A 17,620-nucleotide genomic window follows, 5' to 3' on the forward strand; every position below is an offset into this window, starting at 1 on the left:
GTTAAAACCATTAAAAAAATTAGAAGCACTGAAAAAAATCATTTTTGAAAACCTCAATAGATACCTCAAAGAGTCAGAATGCACCAAACTTGCATTACATCCATCATCTGTGGAGTCGCTTTCAGATCCAATAGAATCGGAGTCCCTTGAAAAATGTACCTAAAGGTAATATTAAAAATGTAATCACAGGAATTGAAAACCAACCCAAAAAAGGATGGCACAGCCACAATAGTAGCCTCTTCCTTCTAGCACTCTTGATTTTACCCCTTTAATTAAAAACTGTGGCTCAGCACTGGCATAGGTAGATAGAGAGAACTAATGCCAGCGAATGACGCCTTAAATAAATTTATATTGAGCGCCTTTGAAGAGAATTCGTTGATTCCCGGGAACTTATACGGAGCTATAGACTACCCTTACCAAAATAAGTTGGATTTTAGTGGGTATACACATTTTAGTTGACATTGAGTTGGTTTTAAGTAGGCTCAAGTGGTCAGCATATTTCAATAAACTAGTTAAAGGGAATAAGTTGTTATTAAGTTGGTGGGAAAATACTTTTTTCTTTAAGATGGTAATTAGTTGGTTTTTAATTTAGTAGGTTTTTAGATGGTATTTGTCTCAAATACAAACTTAAAACCAACTTAAAGTATTTCCTAGACAACTCATTTTTTGGTAAGGGTATATACAGACCTATAGCTTCCTTTGTATTATTCACCACCACACCGAATACATCGGGAGCAAAAATAACAGCCTCTTTCTTCTATACTAGAGGAAGAGGCTAAAAAGTGGACATAGCCTACTCAGAATAAATATTATTAAAAAACGATTCTACACAAATCAGGTTGAGTGGTAGCATTATACGGGGTTTCATTTTCGATTAAAAAAATTATTTCTTGAATCATTTTGTAAATTTTTGTAATAATTTTTTGTTTAGAAATAACGGCCATTGAATTTTTTATAATTTCTGCAAACTGATTCGCATATTTATCAGTATTCTGACCCTTCAAACTGTTGATTTCAGAATAGAAAACAAACAAAACGTTAATAGGAAACTAGCTAGTCAGATCAGTTATTTTGCCAATATTTTCCATTCAAAATTATATCAAATAATATAAACTTCTATCACTTCATTTATATCCATGGCCCAAACTGAACCTCTATTGCAATCTAAGGCTGATAAATTCAAATTACAAAATAAGGTATAAGTTAACATGCCCTATACATGTATAAGCTAATTACAATCTACTTTTGGTTGAAATTACCACTACTGCATGGCCATTTAAAATTTTGTTTAGGAAAGCTACCAAAATCAACAAGTTTCTATTTATTCTTTTGGAATTCCTGGTTCTATTTCTTGATTTTAGGTAGAAAAAAAATTTGTAGAAATTTTTTTTCTAAGTATTGGCAAATGAGGAAAGGTGTAAATTTTGATATTATTTCTGTAACAAAAAAGAGTCTATCTATGAAATAATTTACACATTAGTAGATCTATACATATCCATGGTAGCCAATATTACATTGCCCTTACCAAAAAATAAGTTGGATTTCAGTTTGTATTTAGTTTGTATACACATTATTAATTGATATTAACTTGGTATTAAGTAAGCTCAAGTTGTCAGCATATTTCAAGTTACTAGTTGAAGGGGTAATAAGTTGTTATTCGGTTGGTAGGAAAATACTTCTTTTGCTAATTTTGTAATTAGTTGGTTTTTAGTAGTCAGGAAGTTACATATTATTTTTAAGTTGGTTTTAAGTAGTTAAATGTAAAAGTTGATTCTGGTTTAGTTGGAAATAAGTTGATTAATAAAGAGGATTTAAGTTATTTTTAGTAGGCATTTGTCCCAAATACAAACTGAAAACCAAGTTGAAATACAAGTTGTCGTAAGTGGGTTTTAGCCAACTTATTTTTCGGTAAGGGTGCATTTCTTACAGTAAAAGAGATCTAGGCCCATTTTTACATAACTGTTGGTAGAAATGTACTTAATTTATTCTGGTATTTTTACTGAACTGTTAAAGAATATGCCATGTGCTAGAGAAAAGAACTTAAATATTTGATACTGCATTTGGTGCTTATGTTTCTCGCTGGACCCCCTAACACTAAAAATTGACGAAATGTTTTTCGGTATCATTTCATAGATACTGGCCTATTTAAAACTATAATTGTTAGAAATTTTTCATACCTACCACTAAGGATCCAGTGCTGTTATTAGTTCAAATAAATCTATTTTACAAATAATATACACTTTTGATACCTTTTATTTAAAGAGATAGTGCCAACTCAGATTAATTTAAAATTTTGTTCTTTGGCTTACAAGTTACGATAGATTTTTAAGTCCTGAATCCGAATATATATACATATTAGCACTTTCAATTAGTATTTAGTTAAAATTTTAATGTAAAATAATGGTATTTCAATAGCTGCGTCAAAACTTTACAGATTGTTGATGTCATGAATTTGGTCGATTTCGCCGCGCTCGAGCGGCGGCGAATTTCCAGTAGTCTTTTACTACTCCCTTACCAAAAAATAAGTTGGTTTTTAGTTGGCTTTTAGTTGGTTTACACATTTTAGTTGATATTAAGTTGGTTTTAAGTAGGCTCAAGTTGCCAGCATATTTCAAGAAACTAGTTAAAGGGGTAATAAGTTGGTTTTAAGTTGGTTTTAAGTAGGTTTTAAGTAGGCTGGAAAATTCTTATTTTTTCTAAGTTGGTAATTAGTTGGTTTTAAGTGGTCGGAAAATTTCATATTATTTTTAAGTTGGTTTTAAGTTGGTTTTAAGTTGGCTTTAAGTTTGTGCTTGTATCGCGAGAAGGTTTAAAATGTTTTGACGAATATTTTTCTACTAAATAACTACGCTCGTCCAAATATGCAAAGAACGTATTTATATTTCTAAGAACCTACGAGGGTACTTTGTAACGATCCGTCCAAGGGTCGCTCTTTAACAGAATATTTCGGGCACATTTCATGCTTGTGACTAGTGTTGTTCCAGCAGAGGCGTAGCGAGAGAAAATGGCGCCCGGGGTATTTAGCCGCTTTTGCGCCCAACTTAATATATAGTTTTAAAGGGAGTATGTATATGTATATTTTAGTAGTTGTTAAGTGGTTTAAAGGCCTAGGTTTGCTTCTGTCAGTCCGCCTTTATATTGACTTGCCTGCAGTGCAAATACCCTGGTGGTAGGCCACCCACTAAACATGTTGTTGTCTTTACTAAGTAAGTTTCAAGTTGGCTTTAAGTTGTCTTTATTAAGTAAGTTTTAAGTAGTCTTTATTAAGCAAGTTTCAAGTTGGTTTTAAGTTGGTTTTAAGTTGCCTCCATTAAGCAAAATCAGAGTTGGTTTTAAGTCTACTTCTAGTTGGTTTTAAGTAGGTTTTAAGTAGGTTTTAAGTAGGTTTTAAGTAGGTTTTAAGTTGGTATTTGTCTCAAATACCAACTTAAAACCTACTTAAAACCAAGTTTAAATATTTTTTAGCCAACTTATTTTTTGGTAAGGGCTATCACGTAGAGGATTTGTTAGCGCGTTTTTTGACTTTCTTCTCGCGGACCACGCGGTTCGAGATTCTCGAATCAAGACTTCACGAGCCGGCTACGTGTAAAAATATTATTTTCAAAGTAGAAATTGAAGAAAAAATCGATAACAAGGTATTGTTTATAAATTATATCATTATTTCTTATACGTAGTCATTATAACAATATTTATATTCTACGGAAAGATGCCACCGAAAGCACCGAAGACCGTGGGCGCCACAGTGCAGTTCCTTCCTGCAGTAATAATAACGACAAAAGTGGCTTATCTTTCCATTACTTTCCATCGAATGAGTGTCTTAAAGCGTGCGAAAGCGGGAAACTCGGATCACAAGAAAGCTATGGGAGTAAAATTTCCTCCTGTAATCCCCTAAAAATTCTATCTCCAGCTTGCTCTAGTAGCAACCAATAAAAATCAACCTATCTATGACGTAGACAGTATGTGTTAAAAAAAAAGTTACGCTATCTTTCCATTTTAAAATTTGAAATTAATCGTGAATATTTATATTTAAACCAAATGCTTTATAACTATATTTTTCTTAATATATTTTTAAATAAGTTATGAAAAAACTTCATATACGTAGACAATTCTGACACTATCTCTTTAAGGTTTTCACAATTTGTTCGCCTCTATATGCATAAAGCGATTTGATTCACAAGTGATTTAAAAAAATCAAAATAAATCACCTATTATATACTTCAATGATATTATGAAAATGTACGAAAGTTATCTAGCAATATCAATTATGACCAAACTCAATTAATATTTTATTAATAATTTAATTTATTGAAGATTAATTTAAATTTTAGTTTACAATAACGATGCCCTCAAGTTATTAATGAATTTTGTGAAGAAAAATAAGCATAAAATCTTTAAAAAAATCAAAGGAAATCAAAAAAAAAATAATAAAAATCCGTTTTAAATCAAATAAAGCAATTTAAAAATAATAAAACCCTGCTTAAAGTGCTGCAGTTAAAAAAAAATTCAAATCCTGCTAAAAGTGCTCAAGCAGATTCAGGTCTCCTTGACTATATCCAACAAATTAATAATCATTAAAAAGAATTTAGAACGCATTATATGATTTGTGAACCGCAAGTTATTAATGAATTTTGTGAAGAAAAATAAGCATAAAATCTTTAAAAAAATCAAAGGAAATCAAAAAAAATAATAAAAATCCGTTTTAAATCAAATAAAGCAATTTAAAAATAATAAAACCCTGCTTAAAGTGCTGCAGTTAAAAAAAAATCAAATCCTGCTAAAAGTGCTCAAGCAGATTCAGGTCTCCTTGACTATATCCAACAAATTAATAATCATTAAAAAGAATTTAGAACGCATTATATGATTTGTGAACCGCACGCAGTTTTACAACAAATTTGAAACTTTTTAAATATACATGTATTTTCAATACGTATTGGTATTTCATTTGTGGGTTAGATATGTTTTAAGAGATAGTCAATATTCGTGCCAAGTTAGGTTTGGATATGTTGCGTGTACTAAAACTGACTATAAAGCTAGACTATAATTACATTATTAAGCATAAAAAAAATTACTTACAAAATCGTTTTCAATTGTGTTTAATTGATGTAACTTGTCAACATCAGAGGCACTTCGTTGTTTTTCTAAGAGAAAAAATGTTTTTAACTATCCAAAAATGTTTTTCTAACTTATTATATTACCTGGGTTGCTCCGCAGATATGCTTCAACCAAATTACTAACGATGTGATTCTTTGCAAGAGATTCAACAAACAGCCTGCACTGAAAAAATTATATTTTTTCAATTCCTCTATAACAATTTGCTTCATGAAATATCTAAGGTGGGTTCAAACACCACTTTTTGTGTATTGCTAAAAAATCCACAAAGGATTAATTCTGAAATTTATCTTTAAAATAAAAAAAAACTAACCTGAGGGCAATTGGGGGACTTTTTCATCCACTGGGAATAGCATCCAGCACAATAACAGTGCAAACAAGGTTGTAAACTAAAGGAAGAAAAGTAAGTGTTTTGTAATGAACGAATTTTTATGACTACTCAAATAATATTTCAATAAAGAGGAAGCTTACTAAATAGTAGCACAACATTTTACTACACACAAAATACTGTAAACCCGAGGAAGACTGAAGGTAGTAATATCAATTGATTATGGAGCTGCCAAAATGAATAAGGGAGCCACGCACAACCCTTTTTTTTAATTTTGGCAGAAAAGGTTCCTTAAAATGAGTTTAAAAAATCTGGTAACAGGGGCTAATACTTGTTTTTAACGTACCTAGTGAAAAATTTACACTGCAGCAGGCTTTTAATTACCATGAAAGCAACCAAGAGATCAAGAATCTGAATTCCCCAGCCAGCAAATAGAGAAACTTTGCCAGGTCAAAAATTGCGCTCTCATTGCCACAAGCGCATTTAGATTTAGATTGTATTGTTTTTCTAACTAGCATAACTTTTTCTGAAGACGTAATTTTTAAATGTACAACTACAGCAATTGTAGTTACTACTCTTTGATTCTCTCAGTGCCATGAGTTGATGTTTAACTTTAGTTTCTCAGCACTAATAATAACAGCTCTCTTGAGGCCTGAAAGTATTATTTTACCTAGGCCCAATCTCTGCTGCTGATTTAAAAAATAACAGGGAAAACATCTAACTAAAAACCAAGGAAAACATTAAATAAAATGCAAATACTACATACCTACTCACATTCCAAGGTTTGAAAGCACTACTGAAACTATGCAAACCAAGTAAAAAAAACATTGCTTACCAAACAGGTTCATGAAGAATGTCTATGCACAAACTACACTGTAGTGTCTCTTCAATCCCATCTCTATCATTTGCAATTGCAGAACAATTTGTACTAACAGAATTAGCCGCCTGTTTATCAATCTGTTTATTACTATTTTTACTTTCACTAACTTCAGGCAGGTCATCTGATGGCATTTCATCAGTTAATGGTTGAGTATTATCTGACAACTCACTGTCCATTATTTCAACTGATTGTTGTTCTGCTTTTACAACTACAGTAGTGAAGTTTGTGTGTTTTGTCCCTGTTGGTTCTTGTGCCACTGGTTGGTCAGATGTCTCAGCTTTAACACATTTAGAGAAAAATGTTTCTCTTTCAGCCACACACGTAGAAGAAGCATTCTGTTTTACAGTATCCTCTGTATCACAAACTATTTTTGAAATAATATTTGTTGAAGCATTTTTTTCTTTACTTTGATCATCTTCAATATTGTATTCATCAGTTGCATCTTCTTTCATCGTATCATTAATAATCTCACTATCACAGTCATTTGGTTCAAGCTTGATCCTTTTATTACTTTTCTGTAATAATCAATATTATGAATGGCTAATCCCTTACCAAAAATTAAGTGGTCTAGGAACTTGGTTTTAAGTTTGTATTTGGGACAAATACCAACTAAATACTAACTAAAACCATACATAAAAACAACTTATTACCAACTAAAACCATACTGCCAACTAAATATCCACTTATTATCCCTTTAACTAGTTTATTGAAAAATGCTGACAACTTAAAACCAACTTAATACCCAACTTATTTTTTGGTAAGGGAACAGAAAAGCTCTTGACACCAAATTATTATTATTATTAGTAGCCTATTTATAAAGATCGAGGCTTTAAAACTTATTCCTATGCTAATGGTTGAAAAATAAAGAGTATAATAAGTTTAAAAGTCTTACTTCATGATAATTCGCTGGGTGTTTAGCACAGGAACGAAAAATCAAGCAGATATCTACAGTAGAAAGAAACACCTTTATGAGGGGAATTAAAATAGCTTGGAGTGGTGAGAACATGTGAAAAATAATAAAAAAAAGACCACTCTTGTAAAGCAGAAATTAAATAAAAGCAGCTACAGCCAATTAGTGTATTATTTTTCACATGTTTAATGTACTAGATTATCCTTCTTAGCAGCCCCTTACCAAAAAATAAGTTGGATTTCAGTTTGTATACACATTATTAGTTGATATTGAGTTGGTATTAAGTAGGCTCAAGTTGTCAGCATATTTCAAGTTACTATTAAAGGGGTAATAAGTTGTTATTCAGTTGGTAGGAAAATACTGCTTTTGCTAAGTTTGTAATTAGATGGTTTTTAGTAGTCAGGAAATTATATAATATTTTTAAGTTGCTTTTAAGTAGTTAAATGTAAATGTTGATTCTGGTTTAGTTGGAAATAAGTTGATTAATAAAGAGGATTTAAGTTATTTTTAAGTAGGCATTTGTCCCAAATACAAACTGAAAACCAAGTTGAAATTCAAGTTGTCCTAAGTGGTTTTTAGCCAACTTATTTTTTGGTAAGGGGCAGAATACATTTGTAAATGGATTGTGCAATAAACTGATCATTCCAAAAAGCAGAAAAAAAAACATTTAGTGCAAATCTGTTGACAGCCAATTCTGTTGGAAAGTAATAATAATCAGGCTTGCTCTTTAATATCAACTGGTTAATTTATTAAGTTATCAAACATTAACTATTTACATATAATACATTAGTATTGGCATACCAGCTTCTAGCATGACCCATCACATCGACATACTCAGAAGGAACTGGCTGACAGCCAACTAGCTCATATAAGACAACCTATAGTTTTCACTAGAGGTCGCCCTAATATTCTACAGGGGTCAAAGTCAACTTATTTCAACACTTCCCCGTAATTTATTATGATTTTCAAAAATTGTTAAATTAATCTAATTATTAAACAGAAATCAATAACCATTCTCTGTGGGAAAAAATTTTGTAAAAATGTCAGCTAAGTTATTTTTAGTACGCTAAATTAAATAAACCTTTCTATAGATTATATCTTACAAAATGGTGTTGCAAGTTTAATTTGATTCAGTTGTTTTCTATTCTACTAGCGGAAAAATATAAAGCTGATTTTTTGTCGCACAATAATAACGGTTTCTAAATATCACCTAAACTATTACAGAAAGGATTAATTTCAATAATGATATTATTTAGCCAAATAAGATCTCTTGCCATGTGTTCTGACTCCATACTGGCAAGTGCCACCGTCTCTTGCTTGGTTGATTGCCAATTAACTCACCAGATTCCACCTGGATGTTAACGAATAACCCACTAGTGGACTTCCTGTCATCTTCATCAGACACGTATGATGCATCTGATTGAACTTCGAGTGCACAAGTATTTACACGGCAATAGTTTAGTCCATATTCGCTGGCAGAGCAGGCGTAGTTCAAAACACCCAATGCGTACTTATAATGTTTCCTACTGGGGTTTTATGAGAACATGCTCATTTCCCCAGGACATCAGGTGTCGTTCACATTGAGAGGTACGAAAAAATTCCGACAATTCTTCTATACAATGTTTCCAAATGTTCACTCTCTGAGCAGTTTCTCTTTGTTAATGATACGCCCATTGGTAAAGGCATTTTCGCTTTGGGATTGTTGGTTATGTTATATTCCTTTGCGATCTTTGTTATATACCTGCTTTGATTGTATTATCATATGCCCATTCGTGTGTTCAAATTAGATTCCAAGGAAATATTTGAGTTCTCCTAGGTCATTTATGTCAAAACGTGTTTTCAAAATCTTTACAATGTCTTGCATGGTCTTCGCATCTCTAGCCAGAAAGATTATGTCGTCGACGTAAACAATAAGAATTCCTTTAGTGCCTATTGTATATAATGCGTACAGCTCATTGGACCATTTCCAAAAGTAAAGGGCTGGTTTTAAATGTGTAGCAAAAGAGTTTCTGAATTTACAGGAATGGTTTTAAATGGGTAGCCGCCTGGTTTCATAACGGAACATACCTGGTACTAAGTGAATGGCTATCTAGTTTTAGAATGGAGCAAGCCTGTTATTAAAGGCCTAGTAACCTGGTTTCAAAAGAACACTGGACCAGTTAACAGCTCCCTAAACTCACTATTACCAATAACCTCTACAAGTTTTTATGAAAAGGGGAAACTGAAGGATTCATATGTACCTGCATAAGTTGGAATAGGGAGCTAACAGTTTTCGTTGCACGATCCAAGTCACCACCTTAGGCCTAAGTCATCAAGCGAATTTTAAAGCCGTTAATTCAGGCTACCGGGTTACAATGCGTGGAACACCGGAAGAGAGGATAATTAATGACATGTATTTAGTGTAAGAAGACTGATAAATTAATAAGTAGCGGTAGCTTTTCAACAAAAGGGTGTATACATTTTTTTGGAGGTTTAGCGCTCTATAAGCTTGTGTTAGAAATAAAAAATTATACTACCAAAAAATATGCTTTAAATTCAATATGGTCTTTACCTTTATCAGGATGGTCTTTCTTGTTAATCGGATAAATTTCATCACCATCTTGTAAAACATGACTCTAAATTAAAAAAAATTATTTGGGTGGTTCATAAATGTTTCTAGTTCTACTATACACAGTGTTCACTAATTCAAGGGTTTGCATGTTAATTTTTGAACCACCTTCAAGAAATGGTACAAAGTCATTTGAATTTTCTTTATGCAATGATCCCACCCTTACCAAAAAATAAGTGGTCTAGGAAATAATTTAAGTTCGTATTTGGAACAAATACCAACTTAAAAACAACTAAATACCAACTTAAAACCAAATTACCAATAATATTTAATTTTCTGACCACTAAAAACCAACTAATTACCAACTTAAAGAAAAAAGTATTTTCCCATCAACTTAATAACAACTTAATAACAACTTATTACCCCTTTAACTAGTTTATTGAAATATTCTGACCACTTGAGCCTACTTAAAACAACTTAACGTCAACTAAAATGTGTATACCAACTAAATACCAACTAAATACCAACTAAATTCCAACTTATTTTTTGGTAAGGGCATGTAATGTGAAAACTTCTAATTTCATAGCCAAAGGATATATTGAATAATTAACCCTGTATTATTGTTTAAGTGGACACCCTATATTAGCATAAGTGACATAATCACTCATAAATTATCTCTGTATAAGATTTCCCTAGAAAAATTTAATTGACACCTTGATTCACACAGAACAAAAAGTGGGGAAACGGACACAATCCACCCCAATATTTTTAATGGACAAAATTCTTATAATCATTGTGCTACATTGAAAGGGTTACCATGGAAACAAAATCTTGTAATGGCAAGGCACGAGCTTAACTATAGATTGTCAAAGTCAGAAAAGCATTATATTCCATGGCCCATTTAAGACACATTTTTTGTCAGGAACTTAATATATGTCATATCCCGTGCTATTGAGGCATACTTACGAGTGATTATATTACATATGGTATTAGTGAACACCAAGTTACTATTCTTAGTAAAAAAATTCAAAGTAAATAAATTTTAAAATTTAACTCACTTGTCCATTCGTAATTTTTACACATCTATTAATAATAGTGCCATTTGAACTTGAATCATAGATATAAACACTATCACCAAATGGCTTAAGGTAGCAGTGACACTTAGAAATTAGTTTATTATTCAACTCATAATTACAATCTGAAATATAGAAAAAAGCTTAAGAATAACATATTTCAGAACATATTAGTGAATGAAGATAAAATTTCCCATTATTTTTTACCAAACAATCTAAAATATGCTTGAGCAATCAACAGCAGTTCCTAACAAAATTGACTGCATGGAGGACCTTAATTGACGCTCCTCTAATCAACATTCCTTCAAAATAGAACATAAGTAACATAACACTTCCAATGGCCATTTGGCATTTTTTAAATGAGTCTGCCCTTACCAAAATATAAGTTGGCTAAAAACCACTTACGACAACTTGTATTTCAACTTGGTTTTCAGTTTGTATTTGGGACAAATTCCTACTAAAAAATAACTTAAATCGTCTTTATTAATCAACTTATTTCCAACTAAACCAGAATCAACATTTACATTTAACTACTTAAAAGCAACTTAAAAATTATATGTAACTTCCTGACTAATTAAAACCAACTTAAAAATAATATGAAACTTCCTGACTACTAAAAACCAACTAATTACACACTTAGAAAAAGAACGATTTTCCTACCAACTGAATAAAAACTTATTAACCCTTCAACTAGTAACTTGAAATATGCTGACAACTTGAGCCTACTTAATACCAAGTTAATAGCAACTAATAATGTGTATACAAACTAAATATAAACTGAAATCCAACTTATTTTTTGGTAAGGGTGTGTCAACTAAAATCATTTACATGCCTCTTCTGAAACTTTTGACTACACAATCAATCTGTGACAGACAATCATTCATATAAAAGTACTAAAAAAGTTTTAGTAAAAATTGTTTGAATCTGACCTCAGTTTAAAGTTATTTTTAATCAGGTCAAATTTAATAACTATTGAGTGACAAGTTATTTCCTATAGTTTTATTTTTTTGAGTATTTTATTGTAAAAATGGAGGATTTTCAAATAAATTATCTAATTAATATTTTATTAATTATAAATTAATAAATAATCATCATCATGCACCTCAGTTTTTGTCTGAAAATGAGCATTATTCCAGAAGTTAATGTAACAAAGTTATTGGATAGATTCAAATTTTTAAGCTGCATTTTCCATAATACGAAATACATCGCATCATTGTTTAACTGGCGACACTTATTACGCATGTAGTTCTCAGAGAAATTAACACTCATGAAGTTCATGGTGCGCTAGATTGCGGAAGCAAACGCTGAGAAAAAGGTGGATGCATATGGAAAATGCCTCTAACATTAAAGCTATTAATATTGGATTATTAATTATCTTAGGATAATTCTCTAGCATTGTCTAAAAAAAGGAAGTAAAAAGATTGTTTATCCTGACAATACCTTTGGCTCTTCCGATGGTAAATTTTTCACCAATTAAAGGAATGACTGAATCATTTTCATCATTAGTAGCTTCCAATTTATCTGCTTTAGATGGTTTTCTAATATAAAGATTTCCCCAAACATTAGAATGACCAGCAATTCCAGTACTCGTAGAAGGAGCGCAAGACATGATATGAGTGTTTATGTTTCCTGGAAACAAAAAATATTACACATAAAAATATCGTAAATTTTGTGGTTTAACTTGTGAATTCGGTACTATATGATGGCGAAACAATTTCAATTGCTAAATTGAATTATTTATCAGCTACGCTAAAGTTGTGAAGCCAATTATTCCCAAGACTTTATAACTAAAGTTAACCTCAGCAAGTTTTAATGGAAAGGAGAAACCCCTCTAAAAAACGGAGCTAACTTAGAAACTCAACACAGAAGGGGTGGTTCAGAGCTTTCACCCAGTGCCAGCTCCTCTGGCTGCGAGGGAAATTAAATTGTATTTAGGCATAGTAGCACAGCTATTAGAAAACAGGAATTAGGCATAAAGAGGCAGGAGACTATACTCAGGCAGGAATAGGATCTGCTAATATTTAAATTATTTAATTAATTTTAATGGTTAAAATTCAAGGATAAATCATTTTGCAAAAATTTACGGTGGAAGCCAATAGTAACATTTGTTTGATTTTAATTTTGAGAATTAATACTTTCTGTGCGTAAACCTGGTAAATGTAACTTATTTCACTGCAAAATGAACCAAAATCTAATATCGTTGTCACGTGTCCTTTTTTAACCAAATTAACGAAAGATTTGGCCTTCCTACTCTTGGTCCTGGTACTCAGCTTATTTTAACAGGAAGGAGTACAACAAAATTAAAATTAGAACACTTAACATTCAAGGAACATTATAAATAAAATTCATACTTTATCAATTAGAAGTTTATTCAGCAACCCATTTCTAGTGGGATATGAAATACCACAAAAAATAAAACCCACGTCGAGTTTCAATTAGGAGAATACGGTTTTATATTTATTGAAACCTCTTCGTCTATGATTGAAATGACAGCGGGCGTTGAGGAGAAAATTCGAGCTGTGGAAATTGAAGCAGACAGCTTTTTAAACGAATTGAGAGCAGCGTGGGAAAAAAGGCGGTGGCAGTCATATAGCGTTTTCCATTTGACTGCTCTCGAGCACTCTAGATCGCTCTGATCAACATTTTATGTTCCATTTGCGGGCTCGGATCTGCTCCGATCAAGTTACGCGTCTTCCATTTCACGCTCTCGGGTGCTCTGAGATCGCCCAAAACCGATCTGCCGATTTCGACAGATCAACGGATCGAGCTCGAGATCGGAGCAAATTTTCGCGTGTTCCTTTTAGATTTTTTGCCAAACTGGCATACCAAGACGCGAAAATTCAAATTACAAGCAGACGAAAGACAACAAAGCGCGGGAATATGTTAATGTTATGTTCCATTTGCTTTTTTACTCTAGTCGATTGGGGCGAGATCTATGACGTCAGAGACAGATTCAGAGCGAATCTTGAGAAATCAAATGGAAAACGCTAATAGAAATAGAAATTTCTATGGTGGCAGCGGGCAAATGACCAGTTTAAAAATTGCCCGGACCAGTTTATTAATTAAATCGGAGGGGGGTTAGTGGTCCACTGGACCACTTAATTAATTAAAGGTGTTTTAATTTTTTTAAGTGATTCTGCTTGAATATTTTGCAATTGGTAGGTCCAAATGTTATATTAAAATTATTAGTCTTTGTATTTGTAGGTCTGTGTAACGGCGGCTGTGGCAGGTTTGTACACTCCATTTCGAATTCACTAGGGCTGTGCGAGCATGGAACCAATAATTAACTTGGGGACCTTTCGCTCTGCCGAAAAAAGAAAAATAACCGTTCCCCACGACACCTCTCGGAAAAATTGTAGAAATTGTTGGGCCAAACAAATCCACGTGCGAGTTCGCGGCGTCGTGTGGTGTGTTTTTAAGAGAAATGTGAGAAGACTTAGGAAACTAGACCATTAATATTAAGAATATTGATTCAATAACTTACCAATTTGATAAAGTTATTAGTCAAAAAAATTAACCAAAGTAATTAAACTAAATAATGATTAGAAGTAATCTCATGAAAATCAGTTAATTCTATTAAAAACCTTTAAATTATGAGCTTGAATCAATGAGTGATATTCAAATAAAACGACCGTTTAAACATAGCCTACGATAGTAGATAGGTCGCATCATATTGTCAAAACCCGTAGCGCAATAGAAATACGACAGGTGGCGCTGTAATCCATTTCCATTGTTACCAAAAATGGGGGAGAAACTGGGGGAAGACAACCTGAAAATTCGAAACACCGGATGATGCCGCGTTTTGTACGGGTTTTTACTGAAGCGAAGCGTCCCTAAGTTAATTGGTTCCATGGTGCGAGTAGTGGTTTTAGGCAATCGAGTCGGGTATCGAGTACGAATTTTTTTTTCATCGAGTATTCGAGTCGAGTAATTTTGAAGTCGAGTCGAGTAATCGAGTACTTGATTAAGGGGGAATTTTCTCTAATTTGAGTCCAGTAATTTAGAAAAAACGTCGAGTAATATTTTTAAGGAGTAGGGTTATCGAGTAAACTTGATTAGGAGCTGGTTTTATTTCAGTAATTAGGAAATTAAATTTAAAATGAGTTGAAACTAGCTTTCCATGCTGAAAAATATTCCTTTAATTTAAATGAACCACAGTTTTTAGAACTTTAGTAACCTTACAGTGACTAGTGGGATATAAAAAGACTAGTATACTAGGCTACTAGCCTAATTATAGTAATTAATAGTAAAATAACAATACTATACATATTTTTTTTAATTATTAATGTACCGTTTGTCCGTATATTGCTTAAGAAGTTAAGAATCTTAAGTTCTAACGCCGGCTGACATCTGAACTCGTGAAGTGACACTCCAAAACTAAAACTTAATAATATTGTTTGAAGAAAAACCACGCAGGTGCACTACACATTCAAAACCGTGATCCACCCCCGGTCATTCAAGGATTTGTTGTTTGTACGTCTTGTAAGTACCGTTTATTATTTCCACCCCAAAAAGTTGCAAAAACCCGTCTTTGAACTTACAACAGCTTATTCGAATAATCGGCTACCCGACAATTAAATTTTTTGGTACTCGATTATCGATGAGTGTTTTCCAATTAGTTATTCGAGGTCTAGTTACAGTACTCGATGATGTTCGAGTACTTGCTCAGCCCTATATACCAAAGCTCTTTTCTGAGAAATGGGCGACGAAGCATAAATTAGAACCCAGGTAGCTTTCGCATCCGCAGCTCTAGCGGAACATGAGGAAGTCATATTGCTTGATATAACAACACCTAAGTCTCGACAGCTTTAATGGCTCTACCCATTAAAATATACTCACAACATGGATGGTTTTTAACAATATGCATTACAACTGATTTCCCAACGATTAAAGTGCATACCATTTAAAGTAGGTAAGTTTTCGCGGACTGTAAATCCCTCTGTAGGTTCTTAAGTGTGATATTTCGATAATAACAATGTTATACAGGTTGTTTAAAAAGGTTATGCAAAATTTTTTAGGAGTTTTAGGGGGTGAGTTGAGAAGTATGCCTGTTTTTTTTCGCATTTTCCTACGATGAGTTAAACGAGCGCCAGAGAGCTTCAAAGTGTGGTCTACTATCGTTTGGAAGTAGGCTGCAACAAAGGCAAAACCAAGCAGCAGGGACTTTAAATACTGTTTAAGTTACCTTTTTACGCTGGTTACCTCGATTTGTTTACAAAGTCCTTTTTTACCTATCACACGAACCAAAACCTTAATGTTCGCATTTTCCTGCTACTTGGTTTTGCGCTTCTTGCAGCCGACTTCCAGGGGCTAGTAGGCCAGACTTTGAAGCTCTCTGGTGCTCTTTAAACTCATCGTAGGAAAATGGGGAAAAAACTGGCATTCTTCTCAACTCACCCCCTGCAACTCCTTAAAAATTTTGCAAAACCTTTTGACACAACCTGTATAACATTGTTATTATCGAAATATCACACTTAAATACAATGTCGCATTATCCATAAGGCTGATTAGGCTGAAGCAAGGGCCCACCAAGATCAGGGGCCCATGCATGACAAGGGGAGGGTAAAGGTCGACGGGTCAAAAGTTTCAATGTTCCCGCGTCAGTGAAGTTACCTAATAGCTTAATTTCATTTGTGGAATTTCACCACCAAAATGTGTACCAGCCTTTTCCGTTCACACTGCTTCATTCACTGTCCATTAGTTTGGTGGCCAAAATAATTGGCTTTTAAAGGCCGACTACATAAATCTTCGGTTTACTCTGTCTTTCACTGGTAGTCGGCTGACTGCATGACACACGTGTATTGCAGTCAGCCGACTTCCAGTGAAAAACAGAGTGAACCGAAGATTTATGTAGCCGGCCTTTAAAAGTTGAAGATTCTGAACCCCTTCTTTATTTAAATACACGTACCAAATACAGCGCTACCATTCCCGTCTGTAAACGGTATGTTGAAGATATCCTGGCGTTATGCATAAAATAAATAAATGTCTTTCTAAAATTATCTAAATAATATCATTCAATTTATGCATGAAATTGAACCATATTCTCTTTTTAGATGTACAAAAAAATCTACCAGCGCAATTGTAACAATTGTATTTAGAAAGCTAATAATAATCAGCTAGGCTAATACCCAAGGCACCACCTTAGTCCCAAGTAATCGAGCGACTTCTAATGCCTTTAAACAGGTGGCCGGGTTACAATGTGTAGAAAGGTGTTCGCCAGCCCTTAATGCCACGCGTGCCAACAGCTCCCTACACTAATAACTATCGTTAACCTCAACAGGTTTTTATGGACTGTTTTCATGTCGTTATCGTATCTCCCACCGCATCCTAACTCAAAGCCGAAAGGATGTCAATTTCCATATTTTTAGAGCGTTTAATGTCCGTTCTATCGTAACGTACCTTAATAAAAAACTTATCCTCATCAAAGCCATATAGGTTATACCATAAGTAACATAATAACAATAAGTATGACAATTAACGAGATTTACAACCTAACTGATTTTCTTAGTTATTGCGTAATCAAGATGTTTTCTAGTGTTTAAAATATGCCAGACTTCCGCCAAGCCGACATATCTGGTTTCCGATAGATAGGCGGAATATTAGGCTAAAATGATAAAAATAAAAACGTTTTTACTCCGCGCCACGAGCTCATGTTTTTTTTATAACGCATGATTCGCACGCGGGCTTCAAAACAAAGCCAAAGCCCCTCGCGACTCCAGAACGTGCTCTCCGATATTATACTTAAATTTTTATCAAAAAGTAGTGATCCAAA

At 33.2% G+C, this 17,620-nt stretch overlaps 1 protein-coding gene across 1 annotated transcript in view; it reads right to left on the reverse strand.

Moving 5' to 3' along the window:
• Nucleotides 1-13,332, reverse strand: part of LOC149944457 (E3 ubiquitin-protein ligase CHFR-like) — a 31,326-nt gene extending 17,994 nt beyond the window's left edge. Inside the window, exons 1-10 of the mRNA XM_090175339.1 lie at nucleotides 13,200-13,332; nucleotides 12,289-12,477; nucleotides 10,834-10,973; nucleotides 9,779-9,842; nucleotides 7,210-7,262; nucleotides 6,273-6,832; nucleotides 5,423-5,498; nucleotides 5,196-5,274; nucleotides 5,074-5,138; nucleotides 65-159 (exon numbers count right to left, since the gene is read on the reverse strand). Coding sequence (XP_090031465.1) covers nucleotides 65-159; nucleotides 5,074-5,138; nucleotides 5,196-5,274; nucleotides 5,423-5,498; nucleotides 6,273-6,832; nucleotides 7,210-7,262; nucleotides 9,779-9,842; nucleotides 10,834-10,973; nucleotides 12,289-12,457 — 1,301 coding nt within the window. The 5' untranslated portion in view covers nucleotides 12,458-12,477; nucleotides 13,200-13,332. The remainder of the gene's footprint in view (nucleotides 1-64; nucleotides 160-5,073; nucleotides 5,139-5,195; nucleotides 5,275-5,422; nucleotides 5,499-6,272; nucleotides 6,833-7,209; nucleotides 7,263-9,778; nucleotides 9,843-10,833; nucleotides 10,974-12,288; nucleotides 12,478-13,199) is intronic.
• Between the last annotated feature and the right edge of the window lie 4,288 nt (nucleotides 13,333-17,620).

Source organism: Leiobunum rupestre, chromosome 5 (assembly GCF_980474605.1).
Source record: "Leiobunum rupestre chromosome 5, qqLeiRupe1.1.hap1, whole genome shotgun sequence".
In the NCBI taxonomy this organism is placed as follows: Eukaryota; Metazoa; Arthropoda; class Arachnida; order Opiliones; family Sclerosomatidae; genus Leiobunum; species Leiobunum rupestre.